The sequence below is a fragment of the Lynx canadensis genome, chromosome D3, assembly GCF_007474595.2.
Source record: "Lynx canadensis isolate LIC74 chromosome D3, mLynCan4.pri.v2, whole genome shotgun sequence".
Classification (NCBI taxonomy): domain Eukaryota; kingdom Metazoa; phylum Chordata; class Mammalia; order Carnivora; family Felidae; genus Lynx; species Lynx canadensis.
The window spans coordinates 62,561,871-62,586,928 of NC_044314.2; the positions used below are offsets into that span (position 1 = coordinate 62,561,871).

General features: G+C 39.0%; 1 protein-coding gene across 2 annotated transcripts in view; it reads left to right on the forward strand.

Annotated features, from left to right (window-relative positions):
- The first annotated feature begins 7,877 nt into the window (after positions 1-7,877).
- SEH1L (SEH1 like nucleoporin) overlaps positions 7,878-25,058 on the forward strand; it is a 34,218-nt gene continuing 17,037 nt past the window's right edge. The window contains exons 1-4 of one of the 2 annotated variants that reach the window (XM_030336358.1): positions 7,878-8,044; positions 13,296-13,346; positions 16,139-16,285; positions 23,403-23,614. In XM_030336358.1, coding sequence (XP_030192218.1) covers positions 7,934-8,044; positions 13,296-13,346; positions 16,139-16,285; positions 23,403-23,614 — 521 coding nt within the window. In that variant the 5' untranslated portion in view covers positions 7,878-7,933. The remainder of the gene's footprint in view (positions 8,045-13,295; positions 13,347-16,138; positions 16,286-23,402; positions 23,615-25,058) is intronic. The other variant, XM_030336359.2, reaches the window with a different exon arrangement.

The following is a 25,058-nucleotide window of genomic DNA, read 5'->3' on the forward strand; positions in this document are numbered from 1 at the left end:
CACCAACATCTGTTGTTGCCTGAGTTGTTAATTTTAGCCATTCTGACTAGTTTGAGGTGGTATCTCATTGTGGTTTTAACTTGATGAGTGATGTTGAGCATTTTTTTTCATGTAACTGTTAGCCATCTGGATGTCTTCGTTGAAGAAGTGTCTATTCATGTCTTTTGCCTATTTCTTCACTGGATTATTTGTTTTTTGGGTGCTGAGTTTGATAAGTTCTTTACAGATTTTGGATACTAATCCTTTATCTGATATGTCGTTTGCAAATATCTTCTCCCATTATGTCGGTTGCCTTTTAGTTTTGCTGATTGTTTCCTTCGCTGTGCAGAAGCTTTTTTATTTTGATGAGGTCACAATAGTCCATTTTTGCTTTTGTTTCCCTTGCCTCTGGAGATGTGTTGAGTAAGAAATTGCTGCAGCCCAGGTCAAAGAGGTTTTTGCCTGCTTTCTCCTCTAGGATTTTGATGGCTTCCTGTCTTACATTGAGGTCTTTCATCCATTTTGAGTTTATTTTTGTGTATGGTGTAAGAAAGTGGTCCAGGTTCATTTTTCTGCATGTCGCTGTCCAATTTTTCCAGCACCATTTGCTGAAGGGACTGTCTTTATTCCATTGGATATTCTTTTTTGATTTTCATTTTTATTTTTGAGACAGAGAGAGACAGAGCATGAACGGGGGAGGGGCAGAGAGAGAAGGAGACACAGAATCGGAAGCAGGCTCCAGGCTCTGAGCCATCAGCCCAGAGCCCGACGCGGGGCTCGAACTCACGGACCGCGAGATCGTGACCTGAAGTTGGCCGCTTAACCGACTGAGCCACCCAGGCGCCCCTCCATTGGATATTCTTTCCTGCTTTGTCAAAGATTAGTTGGCCATATGTTTGTGGGCCCACTTCTGGGTTTTCTATTCTGTTCCATTGATCTGAGTGTCTGTTCTTGTGCCGGTACCATATTGTCTTGATGATTACAGCTTTGTAATACATCTTGAAGTCTGGGATTATGATGCCTCCAGCTTTGGTTTTCTTTTTCAGGATTGCTTTGGCTATTCAGGGTCATTTCTGGTTCCATACAAATTTTAGGATTGTTTGTTCTAGCTCTGTGAAGAATGCTGGTGTTATTTTGATAGGGATTGCATTGAATATGTAGATTGATTTAGATAGTATCAACATTTTAACAATATATATTCTTCCAATCCAAGAGCATGGAATATTTTTCCTTTTTTTGTGTGTATCTTCTTCAATTTCTTTCATAAGCTTTCTATAGTTTTCAGTGTATAGATTTTTCACTTCTTTGGTTAGGTTTATTCCTAGGTATTTTATGGTTTTTGGTGCAGAGGGTAATTTCTTTTACTTTAATTCAAGTGATTACAGATGTTAATCACACCTACAAAATACCTTCACAGCAACATCCAGTGTTTGAACAAACAACTGGGCACCATAACTTAGGCAAGTCGACATATAAAGTTACCCATCACACTAACTTATGCCATTAGAAATGAGGATAGTGGTTACCATTGGGTCAGGGACATAATGCCCAGAAGGGTGCATAAGGAGGGCTTCTGCTGGTCTTGTACTGTTTCTTGATCCAAGTATGGTTGCATGGATGTGTTCACTTTGGAAAATTCAGCAAGCTGTTCACTTACAATTATGTGTACATTTTGGAATGTATGTTTTACTTCATTAAAAAAGAGTAAAATGTTAAGAAAAAAAAGAAATAAGATAAAAACAATGGAAACAAGAAAAAAAGCATTACATCAATTATGGAGCTTTTTTAATTATAAGAAATTACCAGATGTGGGACACCTGGGTGGCTCAGTCAGTCAAGTGTTGGATTCTTAATTTCGGCTCAGGTCATGATCTCCAGGTCATGAGATCAACCTCCATGTTGGGCTCCATGTGGAGCATGGAGCCTGCTTAAGATTCTTTCCCTCTCTCCTTCTACCAATCATGCTCTGTCTCTCTAAGGAAAATAAAATAAAAACTTAAAAACTTAAAAAAAATTTTAATTTAAAAAATTAAGAAATTACCAGATGTAATAAATATCTCAGTGAAATGATTGATTTTTAAAGGAAACTAATGATCAAAATTGACTTGGAAAGGTGAAAAATCTAAAGACACCAATAGTTTTTTTTTAAATTTAAGGTAATTAAAATCAACAGCTCCCTCACTACCAAAGGTATCAGGCCTGTGCAATTTTGTGAGTGTCATCTACAAAACCTTTGTATAATAGTAATTCCTATGTTACTTTTTAAAAGTTTATTTATTTATATATTTTGAGAGGGAGGAGGCGTGAGCAGGGAGGGGAGGGGCAGAGAGAGAGAATTTCAAGCAGGTTCTGCACTGTCAGCATGGAGCCCAATGCGGGGCTTGAACTCATGAACTGCAAGATCATGACCTGAGCGAAACTAAGAGTCACATGCTTAACTGACTGAACCACCAGGCATCCCAGTTTCTATGTTATTTAAACTAGTCCAGAGCAGAAAAATATGAAAGCTTCCTGACTTATTGTTGGTTAATACAATTTAGAGACCATAAAAGGACAAGAACACCATGCACGTGTGCATGCAAAGTACACACAAACTATCTGCCTATATTCCTTTTAAATACAGAGTCAAAAATCCTAAATTAAATATTAGTGAATTACCAGCCACGCATTAGAAACATAATGGTTCGGCATTAGGAAATGTATCAATGTATTAATCAGAAAAGATGATAAAACACTAATTCCTAATGAAGATTCCTCAGAAGCTTGAAATAGAAATTCATTCTTTAAAGAAATTCTACCACATTAAGAACAGTTTCATTTACATTAGAAACAAGATATGTATGACCATAGCTCTTATTCAACAGTATGTTAGAATTAGCACTGGATTTATTATCCTATCCTTCTTTCTTTCCATAATACAGGAAACTGAAACCTCTGTTAGTTTCCCCAGACTCTTCACCAATTCTCCCTAGTCAGGTTCTTCCTACTAGAGACACTGGTAGGAGATTGGAATGCGAGAGAAAGGAGGAAGGCTTTTTTCCTTTTCTGTGGAGGCATCTCAGATGCTTGCAGCAAAGGTACAAGATGGTGGCAAAGGGCAAGGGTGACTTCCTGGTTAGGAGTGGGATTTTAACGGAAATAGTAGGACCAGCACCCTGCTCTGGCTCCTGCAGTTGGGGCAGCGGCTCCAGGAACCTCTGCTGTGCAGGGCTTGTGGCCTTCGCTCCTTTGGCTGTGGCTACCGTTGGACACCTGCAGAGTCATCTGGAGAGTTAGCTCCAGGCTTCCTGCCTGTTGTTGATGTTCCAACATCAGCAGCCTGAGGGGCAGTGATGTCAGGCTCTATTTTCTCTTTCACTCTTCCTGCCCTATGGGTGGGATCAGTTTCCTGCAGTTATTAATCTCTAGGTAACCACACGTTTTTCCTTTTTGCTCTTAATTTATGCTTCCAATATATTTATAACTAGTTTTCTGTGTTGAATTCTCTGTTTCAAATAATTTGAATGGATACTGTTTTTGTGATTAAATACTTACTGACACAAAGTATCTATAACTCATTATTTATAGCTGGTGTGATTTTTTTTTAACCTATATACCCAAGAGATTCAATGTAGAAGCTAAATGAGCTAAGAATGCAATAAGGGATCAAATACAAAATAAACATACAAAATTTAATAGCTCTCTTATAAACAATATAGAAAAAGAGTCTGCCCCCCCAAGAACCCATTCACAACAGTATAAGAAATTGTTAAAAGATTTAATAAACCTAACAAGAAATGCGTACAATTACATGAAGAAAATCTTTAGAACTATAGTGCAGCACATATAATTAAACTTATATGAATGAAGAAATAAAGCATGTCTATGGTGATCTTCACATGTTGGTACATTAGCAGGGGGATGGCTAAATAAACCACAATTCATTCATATTTTGGAATGCATAGGTTACAAGACTGAAGGAATGAACTGGGCCCATGTAGAAAGATATCCAAGAGATATTGGATATTTTTTAAAAAGCAAAAATCGGTATAGTATTTGTAAATTTATTTTCAAAAACCCAAACAAACTTTCTGATGCTTGGTACACATATATGTTTTATGTTCTGTAAATCCATAGAAAATGGGTAACACAGTAATAATCATATTCTTTGGGCAGGGAGATTAGACTGTGGGGTGAAAGGAAACTTTAACTTTTTATTCTATATATTCTTGTATTTTCAAACATTTCTTACAGCAAATAGTCTTGATAATTATGTAACTTTAAGAAATGGCCAAGAGTAAGAAGATAAGTCACAAAATGGGAGAAAATATTTGCAAAAGACACATCTGATAAAGGATTGTTATCCAAACATACAAAGAACTTTAAAACTCAGAAATAAAACAAAAACCTGGTAAAAAAGAAGAGGGCAAAAGACTTGAGCAGACACCTCATCAAAGAGGATATCAAATGAACATAAGAAAAGATGCTCCATATCATATGCCATCAGGGAAATGGAAATTAAAAGAATAATGAGATACCACTACACACCTATTAAAATGATGAAAATCCAAAACACAACACCAAATACCGGTGACGATGTGGAGTAATAGCAACTCTCACTCATTGCTCGTAGGAACGCAAAATAGTACAGCCAGTCTGGAAGACGGTTTGGTGGTTTCTTACAAAACTAAACATACTCTTACCATATGATACCTAAATCACAGTCTTTGGTGTATATATACCCAAAGAGTTGAAAATTTATGTCCACACAAAACCTGCACATGGATATTTATAGAAGCTTTATTCATAATTGCCAAAACTTGAAAGCAACCAAGATGTCCTTCAATAGGTGAATGGATTGATAAACTGTGGTACATCCAGACAACGGAATATTATTCAGCACTTCAACTATACTTCCAAAAGAAAAAAGTCATCTATACCTCAATTAAAAAACATTATTCAGTGCTAAAAAAAAAAAAAAAAAAGAGCTATCAAGCCCTGAAAAGACATGGAAGAATCTTAAATGTACATTACTAAGTGAAAAAAGCTGATCTGAAAAAGCTATATACTTAATGATTTCAACTTTATGATGTCCTGGAAAAGGCAAAAATTTGGTGACAGTTGAAAGATCAGTAGATGTCAGGGATTGTGGAGAGGGTGGGATGAATTTGCAGATCACAGAGAATCTGTAAAACAGTGAAACTCTTCTGTACAATACTGTAATGGTGGGCATATGTCACTATCCATTTGTCAAAACCCATAGAATGTGTAACACCCAGAGTGAACCCCAAGGTAAATTATGGACTTTGGTTGATAGTGATGGTGGTGAATTGTACCACTGGGGGAGGTGGTGGGGGAGACTGTGTGTGGGGAGAGGAGGCATGTATATGAGAACTCTATGTATTTTCTGCTCAATTTTACCATGAACCTAAAACTGGTCTAATAAAAGTCCTGAAAAAGAAAATCCCCTGTACTTCACTTATGCAACTCTCCACCTGGATAATCTTGGCAAATATTGATCTGTTTAAAATGTTTTTTATTTATTTTCAACTTTTATTTATTTTTATTTTTTAATGTTTATTTTTGAGAGGATGCATGTGCACATGTGCAAGTGGGGGAGGGGCAAGAGAGAGGGGGACAGAGGATCCGAGGTGGGGCAGCAGAAAACTCAATGTGGGGCTTGAACCCATATAATCTGAGATCATGACCTGAACCAAAGTCGGATGCTTAACTGAGTCACCCAGGCGCCCCTGTTTGAAATTTTTTAATTTTAAAAATATTGTTAAAAAATTTTAGAGCTATAGGTGGCACCTGGCTTAGTTGGAAAAGCATACAACTCTTGATCTCAGGGCTGTGAGTTTGAGCCCCATGTTTGGTGTAGAGATTACTTAAACCTTAAGAAAAAAGTTTTAGAGTTTTATAAATTGACTGGACTTTTATAGATAGTAGGTAATTTTTTTAAGAAATGAGTGTCTTCGACCTTAAAGCAGTTACATTTGTTATTAGTAATCATACCTGCAACTCACAGATGTGGAACCTATTAAAGTACCAGTAACATCTCAATTTGTAGTGGGGGAAAAAAAGGCAAGTGAAGAAAAATCCAGAAAGGCTAAGTCATTTCTCCACCTGCCTCTGCATGTTTCTGTGCAATCCATCAGGGGACAGCTGGGATTATTTTGAAGACTTTCTAGCTTTCTAATCACACCATGCCCTACATTCTTGTCAATTCTGTCCAGAATCAAAAATATAAACCCTTTCTTGCAGGCTCATTTAAAAACATTTTTCTCTTTTCATTCCCCCAACCTAATATTCTGGTTTCCCATCCTAACTTTACCACTAAGCCCTCTGGAATGCCTGATAAACAAAATACCCTAAATCAGTAAACTGAATACAGGTATCCTTTGCTTTTTGAAAGTTGATGTTACACCACTTTGCTTTTACGCAAGACCTACATTAGTACCTGTTTTTGCTAACAGAAAAAAAAAATCTAAAGCGGTTTTTCACTTTTCAGAAAGCGGTGAAGAGCAAAACTATCAGTGTTTATTTTGCAGCTGGCTGTTTTAGAAGTGGCACTAAAGGTGAGCATCAGTGGCGCTGCCGAGCTCCTTCCCTAGGAATTACACAGCATCTGAGCATCAAGCAGCCAGACCTGTGAACTGTGCCTGTGAGCATTTGTGCCTTATGCTGACTTGTGTATCCATTAACAAGATGTGTGGTAAGGTATCAGAAAAGCCTATATCACTTATTGAGTCTGGGAACTCTCAAAAAAACCTTCCATGTACATTTATGGTAATTGGTTCTTCCCTTCATGCCATTTCAGTTTAGAAAAGGTTTCATTGGAATGCACTATTTTCAGCTTAGGCAAGGGAAATTTGCATCTCTCTACTTCCTGGGTTTGACAGAATCTTTGATTTGAGGGCTCTTCTTCACTGGCCTCTTCTCAGGTTTTTTTTTTTTTTTCTCTTGTTTGACTTATTTCTTTATTGGGAACTCTGGCTGCAGGTTCCCCAGTCTTTCAGTTCATTTCGTATCCTGCCACTCATTTTCCTAGATGACTTCAACTTTCTAGTTTCTTCATGAATATACATTCACGAAGTTATTTTATTTTATTTTTTTTGAGAGACAGAGAGAGGCAGAGAAAGAGACAGAATCCTAAGCAAGCTCCAAGTCCAGCCGGAACCCAATGGCCCAACTGTGGGGATCCATCCCACAACCCTGAGATCAGGACCTGAGCCAAAAGCAAGAGTCCAATGCTTACTCCACTGAGCCACCCAGGCTCCCCTCTTTATGAAGAACTTTCTAATTTCTATTATCTCACTGCCCACATCTTGATTCTTGACACTACCAAGCCTGTTCTACCTGTGAAATCTTTAAACATTTTGACTTCGGATCCTTCCCTTTTCTGTCCCTCACACCTGCTCTTCCACCTCCATAACCCCCCAGTTTTTCCCTGTCAATCCTATTCCCCCGGTCTTTACTTTTCGGCTGAGCCTGTACTCCTCTGGTGACTCTCCACCCTTCATTGCTCCTTAGTTGTCCCAGCAAAGATCCTTTTCTTCTCCACTTCTTCCGAGCATTCAGCCCGTGTTTGAGGGCGGTGGGGAATGACGCTGACCAATACTGACTCAGGGCCCAGGACTGTAGATGGTGTTTCTAATTTTCTTAGTTTTCCCAATTATCATACTTGAACAATGAATTCCTTTAATTTTCATTACAGCTCAGGAAAGGCCACTCTCTCCTAAGCCCTTGCCGCGGTTAGACTCTTTCAGGAAACGCAGGCGCAGTCGTCCTCGCCCTGGCCTCGCGGGGCATGACGGGCAAAGGGGTGGGGCACGGCGCGGGGGCGCGGGTGGCTCGCGCTGTGCGCGCCCCGGCGGCGGCGTGGTCCTGGTGGGCTGCGGTCCGCGCGCTGCCGCGGCCGCCCTCTTCGGAGGTGGGAGGGGCAGACGGAGCAGGCGCGGGCCCGGCGGAAGCCATGTTTGTGGCGCGCAGTATCGCGGCGGACCATAAGGATCTCATCCATGATGTCTCTTTCGACTTCCACGGGCGACGGATGGCTACCTGCTCCAGTGACCAGAGCGTCAAGGTGCGCGCGGCGCTTTTGAGTGGGGCCGAGCCCAGAAGGAGGGGGAGTGGGGACTTGCATGACCCGCTGTTAGAGCGGAGGGAACGGCGCGTGGAAAGGGGACTACCACGGATTTTGAGGCACGCCGTTGGACACGAGGTCTGGAACCCAAGGAGTGTGGGCGGCTGGGCTGCTCCGCCGTGCTTGCCCCAGTATTGTGGGGTCACAGCCGCTCCCCCGCTCTCACTCTGCTCTGCGCTTGCGCGGAGGGGGAGGGCGGGCAGGCGTCTTAGCCACGTGCGCGCTCCCGCCAGTGGGGCCCTGGGCAGCACGCGGGTTCTACCTCCTGCAGGTTTGGGTCATTGTGGGCGAGAGCTAGAGATTCGGTTTAGTCTGCGAGAAGGATTTGTCAGACTGCGCGGGTGGGGGAGTACTTGTCCTGTTACCACACTGGTTCAGCCAGAGGCTTTTGCCTCGCCACCTGTAATGCAGTCGGTTCAACGTGTTGTCTCAAGTGCTGTGATGAGCTTGTTGCTCATCTTGAGATTGTTCTCTCCTTGCGTTCATATAGGAAACAAATCCATTTATATCCAATGAAGTTCTCTACTTGCTATTAAAGAAATGGAGTGCTTGTTTCATAAAGTTCATGTAAATGTCTGCACTACTTTGACCAGAATTTTCTGCGATAAGAGGATGGTCTTTGGGATTTAAGAATTTTAGAGATTATTATAGCGTTACCGACAATAGACTTGCAGATGAAAGCTGGAGTTCGGATTATTTGCATTTTCGACAACTCCAAAATAACTGAAAATCTGAAGGATAGTTTTTATTACTTGCCTTTCACATGAGTCAGGTTTGATACCAGTGATCCCTCAATGATGAATTACAGCTGGTGTTCCCTTTCGAAAAAGTGGTGTCACCAAATACATGGAATAACTATAGCGTTCTAATTCCTAAAAGGTTTAAAATCACTTAATTTTTTTTTTTTTTTTTTTTATTGTGGTAAGCTAACCATCTTTAGATCTACATTACAGTTCAGTGGCCTTAAGCATAACATTCATGTTGTGCAGCCGTCACCACTATACATCTCTGGAACTTTTTCATCATTCTAAAGTAAAACTCTACTCAATAACTCCTTTTTCTACCCTGCCCCAGTCCCTGGTCACTTCTAATACTCTTCCTTTTTTTTTTTTTTTTTTTAACGTTTACTTATTTATTTTGAGAGAGAGAACAAGTGGGAGAGGAGCAGAGAGAGAGGGAGAATCCCAAGCAGGCTCCATGCTCAGCGTAGAACTGGACATGGGGATCGATCTCATGACCCCTGAGAGCATGACTTGAGCTGAAATTAAGAGTCAGGAGCCCAACTGACTGAGCCACCCAGGTGCCCCTCTAATACTCTTTCTTTATAAATTTGACTCTGCTGGGTATCTCGTATAAATGTAACCATATAGTATTTGCCCTTTTGTGTTTGGTTCATTTCACTTACCATGATGTTTTCAAGGTTCATCCATATTTGTAGTATGTATTGTAATTTCATTAAGATTGAATGATAATTTTGTTGTATGTGTACACATTTTCTTTAGACATTCATCTATCCACCTGTTTTTGAATATTGCAGTAATTAATGTCTGTTAACTGAATAGGTCATAGGTTTTTTTTCCTCATCCACTTATTACTGAATCTCTAAATCTTTCCGTTTGTAGGTTTTGTTTGTTGGAAGTAAAGTAGTATTGCAATGGAAATCTTCATTACTTTAAGCTTTTTGTGTTTTGAATGATTTTCTTAGCCTAATTCAAGTAGAGAAATTAGTGAATATTGTAAAAGCTTTTGTGAATAATTGGCAGATTGTCTTTTTGAAGGTTATACAATTTTACAGTTAAAGTACTGATTTGATAGGATAATTGTCCATGTCAGGAATTACTAACATTTTTTCTCTAATTTTTAAAATTGTGGTAAGATACACGTAAAATTTACTGTCATAACCATATTTAAGTGTTTATAGTTCAGTGGTATTAAGTACATTCATATCTGTGCAATCATCACCACCATCTATCTACAGAACGTTTTCATTTTGCAAAATTGAAACTTTGTACCCATTAAATTATAACTTCCCATTCTCCCTGTCATCACACCCTAGCTACTACCCCCATTGTACTTTCTGTCTATGAATTTGACTAGGTACCTCATATAAGTGGAGTCCTACAGTATTTGTCCTTTTTGTGACTGGATTATTTCACTTAGCGTAGTGTCTTTGAAGTTTGCACATGTTGGAGCATGTGCTGGAATTTTCTTCCTTTTTAAGGTTGAATATTGCATTATATGTATTGTAAATAACACATTTTGCTTAACATTTATCTGTCAGTGGACTTGGGTTGCTCCTATGTTTTTTGCTGTTGTGGATAATTCTGCTATACATATGGGTATGCACATATCTCTTGGAGAACCTGCTTTCAACTCTTTTGGGTATATACCCAGAAATGGAATTGCTGGATCATGTGGTAATTCTATTTTTAGTTTTTTGAGGAGTTTATCATTTCATTTTTTAAGAGGTTAAAATGTTGTCTTGTTATAATCTATATTTTTTGTTGATAGTAAGATTAAGTATTTTGCTTTTGTTTGTTACATAAACAGTTGGTCCCCATTATTAGCCAGTTGTGTATTTGTGAGTTCACTTACTCTTTACAATTTATTTGTGACCCCAAAATCAATATTCTCAGTTATTTGCTTGACATGAGCAGAGTAGCAAAAAATTGGAGTTGCCCGGTGTGCATGTTCCCAACTGAGGTTAAACAGGGTGACACTGCTTTCTATTTTATTTTGTTTTATTTTATTTACTTATTTTAAATTTATATCCAAGTTAGCATGTAGTGTAATAATGAATAATGATTTCAAGAGTAGATTCTAGTGATTCATCACCTATGTATAACACCTGCAGTGCTCATCCCAACAAGTGTCTTCCTTAATGCCCCTTACCCATTTAGCCCATCCCCCCTCCCACAATCCCTCCAGCAACCGTGTTTGTTCTCTCTATATTTTTTTTTTTAATTTTTTTTTTTTCAACGTTTATTTATTTTTCGGACAGAGAGAGACAGAGCATGAACGGGGGAGGGGCAGAGAGAGAGGAGACACAGAATCGGAAACAGGCTCCAGGCTCTGAGCCATCAGCCCAGAGCCTGATGCGGGGCTCGAACTCCCGGACCGCGAGATCGTGACCTGGCTGAAGTCGGACGCTTAACCGACTGCGCCACCCAGGCGCCCCTGTTCTCTATATTTAAGAGTCTCTTATGTTTTGATCCCCTCCCTATTTTTATGTTATTTTTGCTTCCCTTCCCTTCTGTTCATCTTAAATACCTCATATGTGTGAAGTCATATGATAGTTGTCTTTCTCTAATTTCACTTAGCATAATACCCTCTAGTTCCATCCACATAGTTGCAAATGGCAAGACTTCATTCTTTTTGATTGCCGTGTGGTACTCCATCGTAAATATATATAATATATATATATATACCACATCTTCTTTATCCGTTCATCCATCGATGGACATTTGGGCTCTCTCCATACTTTGGCTATTGTTGATAGCACTGGTGTAAACATTGGGGTGCATGTGCCTCTTTGAAACAGCATACCTGTATCCCTTGGATAAATACCTAGTAGTGTTATTGCTGGGTTGTAGGGTAGTTCCATTTTTTATTTTTGAGTAACCTCCGTACTGTTTTCCAGAGTGGCTGCACCAGTTTGCATTCCCACCAGCAGTGCAAAAGAGATCCTCTTGCTTTGCATCCTTGCCGACATCTGATGTTGCCAGAGTTGTTCATTTTAGTTATTCTTACTGGTGTGAGGTGGTATCTCATTGTGGTTTTAATTTGTATTTCCCTGATGATGAGCGATATTGAGCAGTTTTTCATGTGTCTGTTAGTCATCTGGATGTCTTCTTTGAAGAAGTGTCTGTTCATGTCTTTTACCCATTTCTTCACTGGATTATTTGTTTTTTGGGTGTTGAGTTTGAGAAGTTCTTTATAAATTTTGGATACTAACCCTTTATCTGATATGTCGTTTGCAAATATCTTCTCCCATTCCGTCGGTTGCCTGTTAGTTTTGCTGCTGTTTCCTTTGCTGTGCAGAAGTTTTTATTTTGATGAGGTCCCAATAGTTCATTTTTGCTTTGGTTTCCCTTGCCTCTGGAGACATGTTGAATAAGAAGTTGCTGCAGTGACACTTTTCTTATTTGGACTCTCATACTGTAAACAAGTCTTTTGTTTTTTTGAAAGAGAGAGAGGGAGAGAGAATCCCAAGCAGGCTCTGCACTGTCAGCGCAGGGCCTGATGTAGCACTTGAGCTTGTGAACTATGAGATCATAACCTGAGCCAAAATACAGAGTTAGGCGCTTAACTGACTGAGCCACCCAGGGGCCCCACAAGTGTCCTTATCATTGTCTATTTTGTGCCACATTTTTGTTTTTTTCTTGGTGATTTCACTGTCTAAAATTGTCCCCAAGTATATATAGTGCTGAAGGGGTGCCTAGTGATCTTAGGTGCAAGAAGGCTGTAATATGCCCTGCAGAGAAAATATGTGTGTTAGGAAAGTTTCACTCTGCCATGAGTTGCTGCTGGCTCTGATTTCAGTGTTAATGAATCAATAATATCCACTAAAGAAGTGTCTTTAAATAGATACATACATGAAATGAGATTATGTATTGATTAGTTGACAAATATTTCCCCTGAGAGCAGTGGTTTGGTATTTGCTGGTTCAGTGTTCATAGCAACATTGTAGAACACAACTACTACGATAACAAGACTTGACTGTAACTGTAGTTGTCTCTGTTACCTATGAGAGCACAGATTCCTTGACCCCCTCCTGCTCAGCCTGGTGCCTGGCACTCCGCAGGTCCTTTTATTTTAAGGTTTGTTTATTTAGAGAGAGAAAAAGAGAGAGAGAGCATGAGCAGGGGAGGAACAGAGAGAGGAGAGACAGAATCCCAAGCAGGCTCTGCACAGTCAGCGAAGAGCCAGATGTGGGGCTCGATCTGATGAACCGTGAGATCATGACCTGAGCCAAAATCAAGAGTTGGATGCTTAACTGACCGAGCCTCCCAGGCGCCCCCCCCCCCTCAGGTTCTTAATAAACATCTGAATGAATGAATGAATGTTTACTTACTGGTTGTATTATTTTGTGAATTTATGTTCATTTCTTTTGCCTTAATACTGATTCACTCTTTATGTTTGTCATGTTTATAGGAATATTTTGCATAAAATATGTCTTATTTTCTTACAGGTCTGGGATAAAAGTGAAAATGGGGATTGGCATTGTACTGCTAGCTGGAAGGTTAGTATTTTTAGTGATTTTTTAAAAAAAATTGAGATGGTTACTATTTATTTGGTAGCGTCAGTGACTTGCTATTCTTCTTGAGAGAATTATAAAATGTATACTTTTCCTAAAATATTTTGATTTTAACTGCTAAAGTATCAAAAATATACTTCAGAAAATTTGAGAGTAGGGAAACGTACAATTTCATAGCATTCTAACATAACTATTTTTAGTGTTTTAGTATTTATTACTTATCTGTTCTTTTGCATATTTTTAATAGTTGTGATATTTTGTACAATTTTTATTTTCAGTTTTATTCAGGTAGAATTTTACATACCATTAGAGTCATCAGTTTTAAATGTGTAGTTCAACGAATTTTAGTAAATTTCTATGTACACTTGCATGGCCCTGAAACTTCCCTTGTGACTGTTTGGGGTCAATTCCCATTCTGTACCCAGGCCCTAGGCAACCACTGAAGTGTTTTCTGTCTCTGTAGTTTTACTTTTTCTAGACATTTCATATAAATGGAATTCTACGATATGTAGTTATTTGTGTCTAGCTACTTTCCCTTTTCCTTGAGGTTCATTCATGTTGTGAATTCAGTAGTTTGATCCTTCATACACAATACAATGGCGTTTACTACATTCACAATGTTGGTACAACTACCGCCTTTACCCATTTCCAAAACTATCGCTCTAAAAAAGAAACCTCCATTTCTTGCCTTTTAATTTTTTTTTTTTTTTAAATTTTTTTTTTTTTCAACGTTTATTTATTTTTGGGACAGAGAGAGACAGAGCATGAACGGGGGAGGGGCAGAGAGAGAGGGAGACACAGAATTGGAAACAGGCTCCAGGCTCCGAGCCATCAGCCCAGAGCCCGATGCGGGGCTCGAACTCACGGACCGCGAGATCGTGACCTGGCTGAAGTCGGACGCTTAACCGACTGCGCCACCCAGGCGCCCCACTTGCCTTTTAATTTAACAACATATTTCATAAATATTTTGGTATGTTTTTAAAGCTTGTTTAAAAACATAAATGTAGCAGTAAAACATGAATATACCAATAAATATACCCTGTTTTTGTTCAACTTGTGACAGCTGGTATAAGTTGTTTCCTTTTTATTGTGATGAACATCTCTTTGTAATCTTTAGTTTTTAGGTAGGTTGTGCTTTACTGGCAATCTAATATTTAACAGAGTCTCACTGGTCTAGTGCATTCTTTAACTAGTAGCTTATATAAATAATAATTAAAAGTGAAACAAAAAAGACCAGATCAAAAAAAGGATAAAAAATAAGAGTGCAAAGTTTACCTTTGAATGACATATTTACCATGTGGAAATTACACGATTATGAAAGTGTTCTGAGATTATTAAGTGTGAAAGTATTAGATATACAGAAGCATGAAACAAATTTTATAAACATAATTGGTGGACTGATGCCTGTTGTTATACTGTATTTTTACTGGAAAGAACAAACGAAATTCTGTCCATGTGAAATTCTTTCTTTCTTTCTTTCTTTCTTTCTTTCTTTCTTTCTTTCTTTCTTTCAGAGAGAGAGAGAAAGAAGTGGGGCTCACCTGGGCTCGTGTTTTACCTGAAGTGGGGCTCAAGCTCACCTGATGTGGAACTTGAACTCATGAACCATGAGATCATGACCTGAGCCAAACAAAGTCAGATGCTTAATGACTGAGCCACACAGGCCATAGGTTTTTTTTGTTTTTTTAAGTTTATTTATTTATTTATTTTGAGAGAGAGAAGAGAGGAGAGGAGAGAGTGGGGGGGGGGTAGAGAGAGAATCTCAGGCAGGCTCCACGCTGTCCTCCCAGCTCGATGTGGGCTTGATCTCATGAACCTCAAGATCCTGACCTGAGCTGAAATTAAGAGTTGGACACTTAAGAGACAGAGCCACCCAGGTGCCCCGATGTGAAATGCTTTGAGACCTTTCTGGTTTTTTTCCTTTTGTCAACACGAGAGTTTAAGAATAGTAATTTGACATTTTTCAAATAATAAAGGTAACGCTACTGAGCTTTAAATTATTTTTTCAGAATACAAGGACTTGGGCTTCTCTGTATTTTATCACTCATTGGCTCACTTCCTAGAATAGTCGACTGTCTAGCCAGGTATCAGAGTCATTTAAACATTTTACTGCTGTAGTTTCTATATAGTGTTAGGCTTTTGAAGCAAACAGTTTTGGTTAGTCTTATTTATTTTATTAGATGGCTGTTTCCTGTAGAGAGAATTTGCAAGTAAAAAAAACGGTGGACTGATAGATCTTTTTTTTAAAGCTTGATAAGGCTAAACTCTGAAGCAGGTCTCTGTTAGTACTGGAAGAGGTCAACTTGATCCAGCTGGATTTTTCTTTATTAGTAAAATGTTAGGGGGTGCCTGGGTGGCTCAGTCGGTTGAGTGTCTGACTTCGGCTCAGGTCATGATCTCACGGTCTGTGAGTTCAAGCCCCGCGTCGGGCTCTGTGCTGACAGCTCAGAGCCTGGAGCCTGTTTCAGATTCTGTGTCTCCCTCTCTCTGACCCTCCCCTGTTCATGCTCTGTCTCTCTCTGTCTCAAAAATAAATAAACGTTAAAAAAAAAAAAATTAAAAAAAAAATGTTAGAAGGACTTGACTCCAAAAGGGCCATAATCCTAAGTAGAGAATATCTTCTAAAAGTTAAAAATTTCCAGAACTTAATTGTTTATTTAAATGTAAAATTGAATAGCATTCTGCTCTTATTGAAGACATCTGTGTTGTTTCCTCAAGTAAAACTTTGTGTGAAATATGAGTAAATTTTTGTTTTTTTTTTTAAAATAATTCCTCAGACACATAGTGGATCGGTGTGGCGTGTGACATGGGCCCATCCTGAATTTGGACAGGTTTTGGCTTCTTGTTCTTTTGACCGAACAGCTGCTGTGTGGGAAGAAATAGTAGGAGAATCAAATGATAAACTGCGAGGACAGAGTCATTGGGTGAGACATTTGTTGGTTTTGGGGGTTTTGGGGAGGAGGGTGCATGATCGCCAAGGAACATCAGTCTTTCCAAGAACACTTCAGGCACTTGATAAGATGTTATCACTCTTCTCTGTGTTTACCAGTTCTATTTTTCCTCTTCCGTGTTTTTCTCCTACTTTTTATTTAATTTTGTCTTGGGCCTGAAGTGGTACTCAGGAACACTCATGGCATTGTTTAATGATAACTTTCATGATAAATCTGCAGTATTTGCATTGTCCTAGAGTGAGTGCACTCTAAAAATCCATTAAAATATTGTTTTTTTTCCTTTGTGGTTACCTTTGCTTTCTTATAAAATATACTCTTTATCTGGTTCTGCTATTCTCTGCTCTTCCCTGATTGGATGTTTGATTTTAAGAGTCTCATGCTCTACCGACTGAGCTAGCCGGGCATGGATGTTTGATTTTAAATAAGAGTATAATGTGTGTACTAGTCAAGTTCCATGTCTATAAAGTGAGGGAATTGAAGTAGATTACCTTTAAGACCCATTCCAATGTTTTTTCTTTTTTTCTTTAATAGATAATTAGGCACAAGGTATAAATGAATGTATACAGTGACAATTTCCTCCCCTTTAGTGACACAGTTGGCTCCCTAGAGTCAACCACTATTATAAGTTTTTTGTGTATTTTTCTGGATATATTCTCTGCCTTTATAAGGACATAAATAACAGTGTTTCCTTCTCTGTTTACCAGTCCTATCCACCTTCCTCTCAACACTAATGCTTGCATGTTGTCAATACTACTCTTTTTTTCTGCTGTATATTATAAATTGTGGTAGGATATACGTAACATAATATTTATCATGGTAACTTAAGTGTACAATTCAGTGGCATTAATTGCATTCACAGTGCTGCGTATACATCACCAATATCTGTATATAAACTTAATTTTTCCCAACATAAGTCAGTACCGTTGAATAGTACCTCCTCTTTCCATTCCCCCAACCCCTGGTAACCTCTGTTCTACTTTCTGTCTCTAGGAATTTGACTGCTCTAGGTACCTCATATAAATGGAATCCTAGAATATTTGTCCTTCTGTATCTGGCTTGATTCACTAAGCAAAAGGTCCATCCATATTGTTGCAAAGATCAATTTCATTCCTGTTATGGCTGAATAACATTCCATTGTGTGTATATGACACATTTTGTGTATCCATTTATCTGTAGATTGATAGTTGGGTTGTTCCTACCTCTTAGCTATTGTAAAAAATGCTGTAACCAAACTCAAGGGATTTGCCACTTGGGGTGCATCAAATTCAATACAACCCAAGAAAGTGTTGAAAGCAAAAACCTGTTTATTATTTGTTACAAGGAGACAAAGAGATAGCTCCCAAAGCACTGTCTCCTTGTGGAGTTAGGAAGGTTTTATCCAGTGTATTGGGGACAGGGGCAGGGAGCTTGCATAAACACTTGGGTTGCTCATGCCTAGGATGTCAACGTGCTAGTGTGTACGTCAGTGTTCAAAAAATGGTGGAAAACTCCGCCCATAGGAGATCTTAATATAAGGAGCTAAAAGTAGCTTCAGGATAACTTGGGGGCTTCTCTGCTTGTCCTCAGGTCTAGTCCAGCTCACACTGGATCACGTAAGGGGCTATCAGTATCAGGTAAGACACCTAGTTGGGTGTCTCCTTGGTTAGAACTATTGGTTCCCCAAAACAAAATATATTCCCTGCTTTTGTCCCTTTCCCTATTCCCTTCTGCTGATAGCTTTCAGCCTTCTTACTTGATTAACTTCTTGTTGCATCCTAGCTAGCATTGCTACTATGAAATTTGTTATGTAGATATTTGTCTGAAGTCTTGCCTTTAATATTTTTGAGTATGTGCCTAGGAGTAGAGTTGCTGGCTCATATGGTAGTTCTGTGTTTTAACTTTTGGAAACTGCTAAATTATTTTCAGAATGACTGTACCAGTTTTCACTCCTACCAACAATGCAGGAGTGTTCCAGTTTTTCCACATCCTTGCCAATGTTTGCTATCTTTTTTATTTTTCTATTATAGCTATCCTAGTGGGTGTGAAACGGCATCTCCTTTTTTTTTTTTTTATTTTATTTAATTCCAAGTTAGTTAAGATGTAGTCGAATAATGGTTTCAGGAGTAGAATTTAGTAATTCATCACTTACATGTAGCACCCACTCCTCATCCCAACAAGTGCTCTCCTTAATGCCCATCGCCCATTTAGCCCATCCCCCCATCTACCTCTCCTCCAGCAGCCCTCAGTTTGTTCTATGTATTTAAGAGTCTCTTACATTTGCTTCCTCTGTTTTTATCTTATTTTTCTTCCCTTTCCCTATGTTCATCTGTTTTGTTTATTAAATTCCATTTTTTTTTTTTGCATTTCCCTAATGGTTAATGATGTTGAACACATTTTTATGTGTTAATTGGTTATTTGTATATCTTCTTGCAATGTCTTGATTTATAAGAAATTTATTTTTCATGTATATTTGGTTTTACTAACTCGGTTCCTGAGTTACAACTCCCAGAACCCTTGGAATTTCCTAAGTGTACAGAGTGATAAAGGTATCTTTTATTATGTTAATGAGGTGACTTTGGGAAAGTGCCTAAGGTTGGGGGCTGGTTGCCAGTGAAGCCAACCTGGTGATTAGAGGGCTAGAACTTTCTGTGTCATCCCCAGCCTCTGGGGAGGTAAGAGAGGCTGGAAGTTGAATCGCTTGCCATTGGCTAATGTGTTAGTCATGTCCTTGTAATGAATGAAATCTCCATAAAAACCCCAGAGAACATGGTTCAGAGAGTTTTGGGGTTGGTGAACTTGTGGAAATGTGGGGAGAGTGGTTAGCCTGGAGAGGGCATAGAAGCTTCTTACCCTTTCCCCATACCTTGCTCTATGCATCTCTCCCATCAGGCCGTTCCTGAGTTCTATCCTTTGATAATAAATTGGTAATCTATTAAGGGAAATGTCTGAGGTTTGAGAGCTGCTTAGGTGTCCGAAGTGGGGGCAGTCTTGCACGATTGAACTCTTAATCTGTGGAATCTGATGCTGTTTCTGGGTACATGGAGTCGGAATTGAGTTGAATTCTTGGACAGCTTTACTGCTGAGAATTGTGTGTGTGTGTTGGGGGGAGGGGGCAGGTTCTCCCCCAACCCCCGAACTGGAATTGTTACCAGAATTCTTTACTTCTTTAGGGAAATGTCTTTTCAAGTCCTTTGACCATTTAAAACAATTTTTTTTTTTTTTTTTTTTTGCTGTTGAGTGGTAGTTCTTTATATTCTGGATATTAATCCCTTTTCAGGTATATGATTTGCAAATATTTTCTCCCATTCTGTGAGTTGCCTTCTCTCTCTCGACAGTCACCTTTGATGTACAAAATGAAGTCCAGTTAATTTTTTTCTTTTGTTTGCTGTGTTTTTGTTTCTTGTGTCATATTCAAGAAATCATTGTCAAGTCCAATGCCATAAAGACTTTCCCCAAAGTTTTATATTAAGAGAATTATAATTTTTAGCTCTTACATAGGTCTTTTGTTCATTTTTACTTAAGTTTTGTATATGGTGTAAGGTAAGGGTACAACTTCATTCATTCTCTACCCCCCCCCCACCGTTCTTTTTTAAAGTAATCTGTACCCCCAACGTGGGGCTCAAACTTATGACCCTGAGGTCAAGAGTCACATGCTATACCAACTGAGCTTTCCAGGTTCCCCCAACTTCATTCTTTTATATGTTAATATCCAGTTTTCCCAGTATCTTTTATTGGAATGACTGCCCCATTGCCCTTTGTAGTGGCCTCTTTTAGACAACAGGCTTACGCAATGGAATGTAAAAAGCAAGGCAGAAGGGCCCACAGTAACCCCCTGGGTGAATCTAAACAGGCCCATTAGGCAGTCTACCTCAAAGTGTTCATAGGCCCTAACTAACCAATGGGCCACTTACAACCAGGCAGTTACCAAAAAAGGGAAAGTTCCATATGTCCCCATACCTCCTTTACTTTCCTCCTTTAAATGCGGCCCCCACCTGCTGCCTCATAGCAGACAGCCTGTGCTTTGCTCTCCTCTCCCTAACTCCCTTGTGTTCTATTCGATAAACTTCTATCTCCTTTGTTCTGCCTCAGGTGAATCCTTTCACTGCCCTTGCCTCCAGCTTCCACCCTTTAGGGTTGCCCCACATTTAGGGGCCCCCATCTGATCAGGAGAGACACCACACCCTTTCCCATTTGAGTGGTCTTGGCATCCTTATTGAAACTCAATTGACCATATATAGAGGGTTTATTTCTGGACTCTATTCTGTTCCATTGCTGTATGGGTTTCCTTAATGGCAATACCATAGTATTCTAGTTACTCTAGATTTGTAGCTTGCATGCTATAAATTTTTTAAAAAAATTTATTTAAGTAATTTCTATACCTAATGTGGCGCTTGAACTCATGACCCCAAGATTAAGAGTCACACACACTACCAACTGAGCCAGCCAGGTGCCCCTACAGTTTTTTTTTTTCATTAAAAAAATTTTTTTTTAATGTTTTATTTATTTTTGAGAGAGAGAGAGAGAGAGAGACAGAGCATGAGCAGGGAAGGGCAGAAAGAGAGAGAGACACAGAATCTGAAGCAGGCTCCAGGCACTGAGCTGTAAGCACAGAGCCCCATGTGGGGCTCTAAACCCATAAACTCTGAGATCATGACCTGAACCGAAGTCAGACACAAAACTGACTGAGACACTCAGGTGTTCTGTTTTAAAATTTGTTTTGAAGTTTATTTTGAGAGACAGAGAGTGGGATTGAGGGAGGGGGAGAGAGAGTGAGAGAGAGAATCCCAAGCAGGATCCTCACTGTCAGCATGTAGCCGGATGTAGGGCTCGAACTCATGAACCGTGAGATCATGACTTGAGCTGAGAGTCTGATGCTTAACCACCTGAGCCACGCAGGCGCCCCACCCCTACAATTTTTTTTTTAACGTTAGGAGGGGCTGGTCTTATGTTTGGCCTAGGCCCTCCCTAAGGCAAACAACTGTTTAAGGGGAGGAGAGAAGAGAAATTTATACTAGGGATTTTTCTAGCAGTCAGTCTGAGATGGGTCAGTATCTGTGGTGGGTTGGCTTGAGGAGTAAGTAGTAACATAGGGTTTTTACTTGAACTTAGTTAAAGATATAGGTTTCCCCTGTTATATGAAAGTAGAGCATTCTTAAGAGAACTTTTCTAAGCTGAAATGGCATAAAGTGGAGAAGCAGTTACCGCTAACTTACATGGAAAAAATTTTGAGCATTCCCAGAACCAAAAAATTACTTCTCTTAGGCTTTTCTTTTTAAAATTTTTTTTTCAACGTTTTTTATTTATTTTTGGGACAGAGCGAGACAGAGCATGAACGGGGGAGGGGCAGAGAGAGAGGGAGACACAGAATTGGAAACAGGCTCCAGGCTCCGAGCCATCAGCCCAGAGCCTGACGCGGGGCTTGAACTCACGGACCGCGAGATCGTGACCTGGCTGAAGTCAGACACTTAACTGACTGCGCCACCCAGGCGCCCCTTCTTAGGCTTTTCTGATACCTTAGGATACACTTTGCTAATGGATGCATATCATAAATTGAGATAAAGCACAGATGCTCAAAGACAGTTCAAAGCTATGTCAGTTTGATGGTGAGATACTGTGTAGTTCCCAAGGAAGGAGCTCGTGGTGCTATTGTTGAAGCTGAGGGTGCTTCAAGTAGTGGCTTGCAAAACCAATGTTGAAAGCTGTTTTCACTTTTTGCAAAAGCAAAAATGCTCTTCAGATTTCTTTTGGTTAGCGAGAAAAGGTACTAATTAGGTCTTTTGCAAAAGCAAAGTGGCATAACACAAACCTTTGAAGAGCAGGGGATATCTGTATACTCATTTGTATTTAGTTAAATTGTAATATAAGTGTAAATTGTATTTAGTCATTGATCATTCACTATTTCAGCGGTTGTATTGGTATTGGTTATTCAGTGGTGTTTGTAGACAAGAGTTTGCAAAGATACAATCTTTGGGGTTTATGTGATATTCTTTTAATTTTGAGACTCCTTAAGATGTATTTTAGTAACCATAGACACTAAAGTGCTGATTTCTCCATTTTGTTGATATTGTCTGTCAGAAATCTAGATGTTAGAAAGTAGCTTGTACATACCATATTGGAATTCTGTAATTATCACAATGCCAGCTTTGTACCATTCCCTTGGTCTCTAGTAAATGCCTTCTCTTAAAAGTGGATAGTGGTGATCCACACAGGGCTAACTGGCATTTATGCTTGAAAGATGGAAGTTGCAGGTCTTCCATCTTACTGTTAAAAAATCTTAATTCATTTAATTTACTGCTTGCAGCATACTTGGTGAGACAAAGCTACCTATGTGAAAATTTGAACATTTTCTGGTTCAGTGACTGGTCTGCTTAAGGGAGAGTACCTACTTTTAATAAAGTTAGACTTTCTAAGGTCAACTTTTTTCTACCTTAAAGGGAATAATTAAATTCTTTTTATACATTAAAAAAATTTTGTTTTAATTTTTTTTTTTAATGTTTATTTTTGAGAGACAGAGAGAGAGAGTGTGAGTGGGGAAGGGGCAGAGAGAGAGGGAGACACAGCATCCAAGGCAGACTCCAGGCCCTGGGCTGTTAAGACAAAGCCCAGGGTAGGTCTTGAACCCATGAACCGTGAGATCATGACCTGAGCTGAAGTCAGACGCTTACTGACTGAGTCACCTAGGCATCCCCCCCACCAATTTTTTTTTAATGTTTATTTATTTTTGAGAGAGAGAGAGAGAGAGAGACCGAGCGTGAATGGGGGAGGGGCAGAAAGAGAGGGAGACACAGAATTTGAAGCAGGCCCCAGGCTTTGAGCTGTCACCACAGAGTCTGATGCGGGGCTCAGACTCACGAACTGTGAAATCATGACCTGAGTTGAAGTTGGACACTTAACTGGCTGAGCCACACGGGCACCCTGGCAATAATTAATTATAGGTCACTCTTACTGCTGGCTGTGTATGTGGTATTTTGCTGTGGACGAAATTGAGGCCTAAGTGATTTTTAAATAACTTTTTCAAGGGTTACATACCTAGTAAAATAGTGTGATTTCAGAGTCTATGTTCTTTCCACTGTACGATCCTTTATTTTGTATATAATTTTTTTTTTTTCAGGTTAAGAGGACAACTCTAGTGGATAGCAGAACATCCGTTACCGATGTGAAATTTGCTCCTAAGCATATGGGTCTTATGTTAGCAACCTGTTCGGCAGATGGTATAGTAAGAATATATGAGGCACCAGATGTTATGAATCTCAGCCAGTGGTCTCTGCAGCATGAGATTTCATGTAAGCTAAGCTGTAGTTGTATTTCTTGGAACCCTTCAAGGTAAGCTTACACAGAAAACCTGATAATGTAATCCTAGTAAAACAAATTTCATAATTTTTAAACTAAGCATTTGATGGTTTAATTTCCTTAAAATGTTTTTCTTAAGTAGTTATGTTTATTATTAAAAAAAAAATTGTGTAGAATAAAAATTCTCCCTAATCTACCCTGCACCCTTCATGTCTCTTGTCCCCTATTTTTATTCCACAGAAGAAGCCAACCATTGTAAATATTTTGGTGTGTACCTTCTGGCTTTTCCCATGTAAATACAAAGAAATATTTAATGTGTGTATAAACATACAAATATATGCCAGTATGCACGTATCATGTAAAGGTAGATCCAAAACACACAGATACATATAGGCATACATTCTGCTTACTTGAAATTTGCCTTTTTCATTTACAAGTACATTGTGTCATTTTCCCATGTATTAGTATAATTAATCCTACCTTATTTATTAATTTTTTAAATGTTTATTCACTTTTTATTTTTGAGAGAGCGAGCTAGAGGAAGACAGAGCATGAATGGGGTAGGAGCAGAGAGAGAGGGAGACACGGAATCAGAAGCACACTCCAGGCTCTGAGCTGTCAGCACAGAGCCTGATGTAGGGCTCGAACTCGTGAATTGTGAGATCATGACCTGAGCCAAAATCTGACACTTAACAGACTGAGTTGCCCAGGCACCCCAGTCCTACCTTATTTTTTAAATTGCTGTATAGAGCATGACTCTGACTAGATCATAGTTGGTTTTAATTACACTATTTTTAAAAATTAAAAGAAAAACGAATCACTTGGTAAAGAAAAAATTTCAAATAATACAGAGGAGTATAAAATGAAAAGTAAAAAGTTCCTCTACCTTCTAAAAATGCTAATAGTTCTGATTTTATTTATTTATTTATTTATTTATTTATTTATTTATTTATTTATTTATTTTTTAAGTAGGCCCCATGCTCAGCGTGGGGCTTGAACTCCCAACTCTGAGGTCAAGAGTCGGATGCCCTACTGACTGAGCTACGTGCCCCTAATAGTTCTTATTTTAGATTTTAATTCTGATAGTTGCTATTATATTTTTTTTAATTTTTAAATTTTTTTAAGGATTTTGTTTTTAAGTAATCTCTACACTCAGCATGAGGCTCAAACCCCCAATCCTGAGATCAAGAGCTGCTTGCTCAACCAACTGAGCCAGCCAGGTGCCCCAGTTGCTATTATATTTTTAAATGATTTACTTATGCCTTTGATTCTGCTATGTTAGCTTTATACAGTATTTATAGTCACTGTATGAAAGATGAATTTATCATTTAGCACATTTATAAAGCTTTCCACTTCTCAAGGTATGACTAGAGAGATATCTTTTTTTTTTTTAATGTTTTATTTTTGAGAGAGAGAGACAGAGTGTGAGCGGGAATGGGGCAGAGAGAGAGGGAGATACAGAATCTGAAGCAGGCTC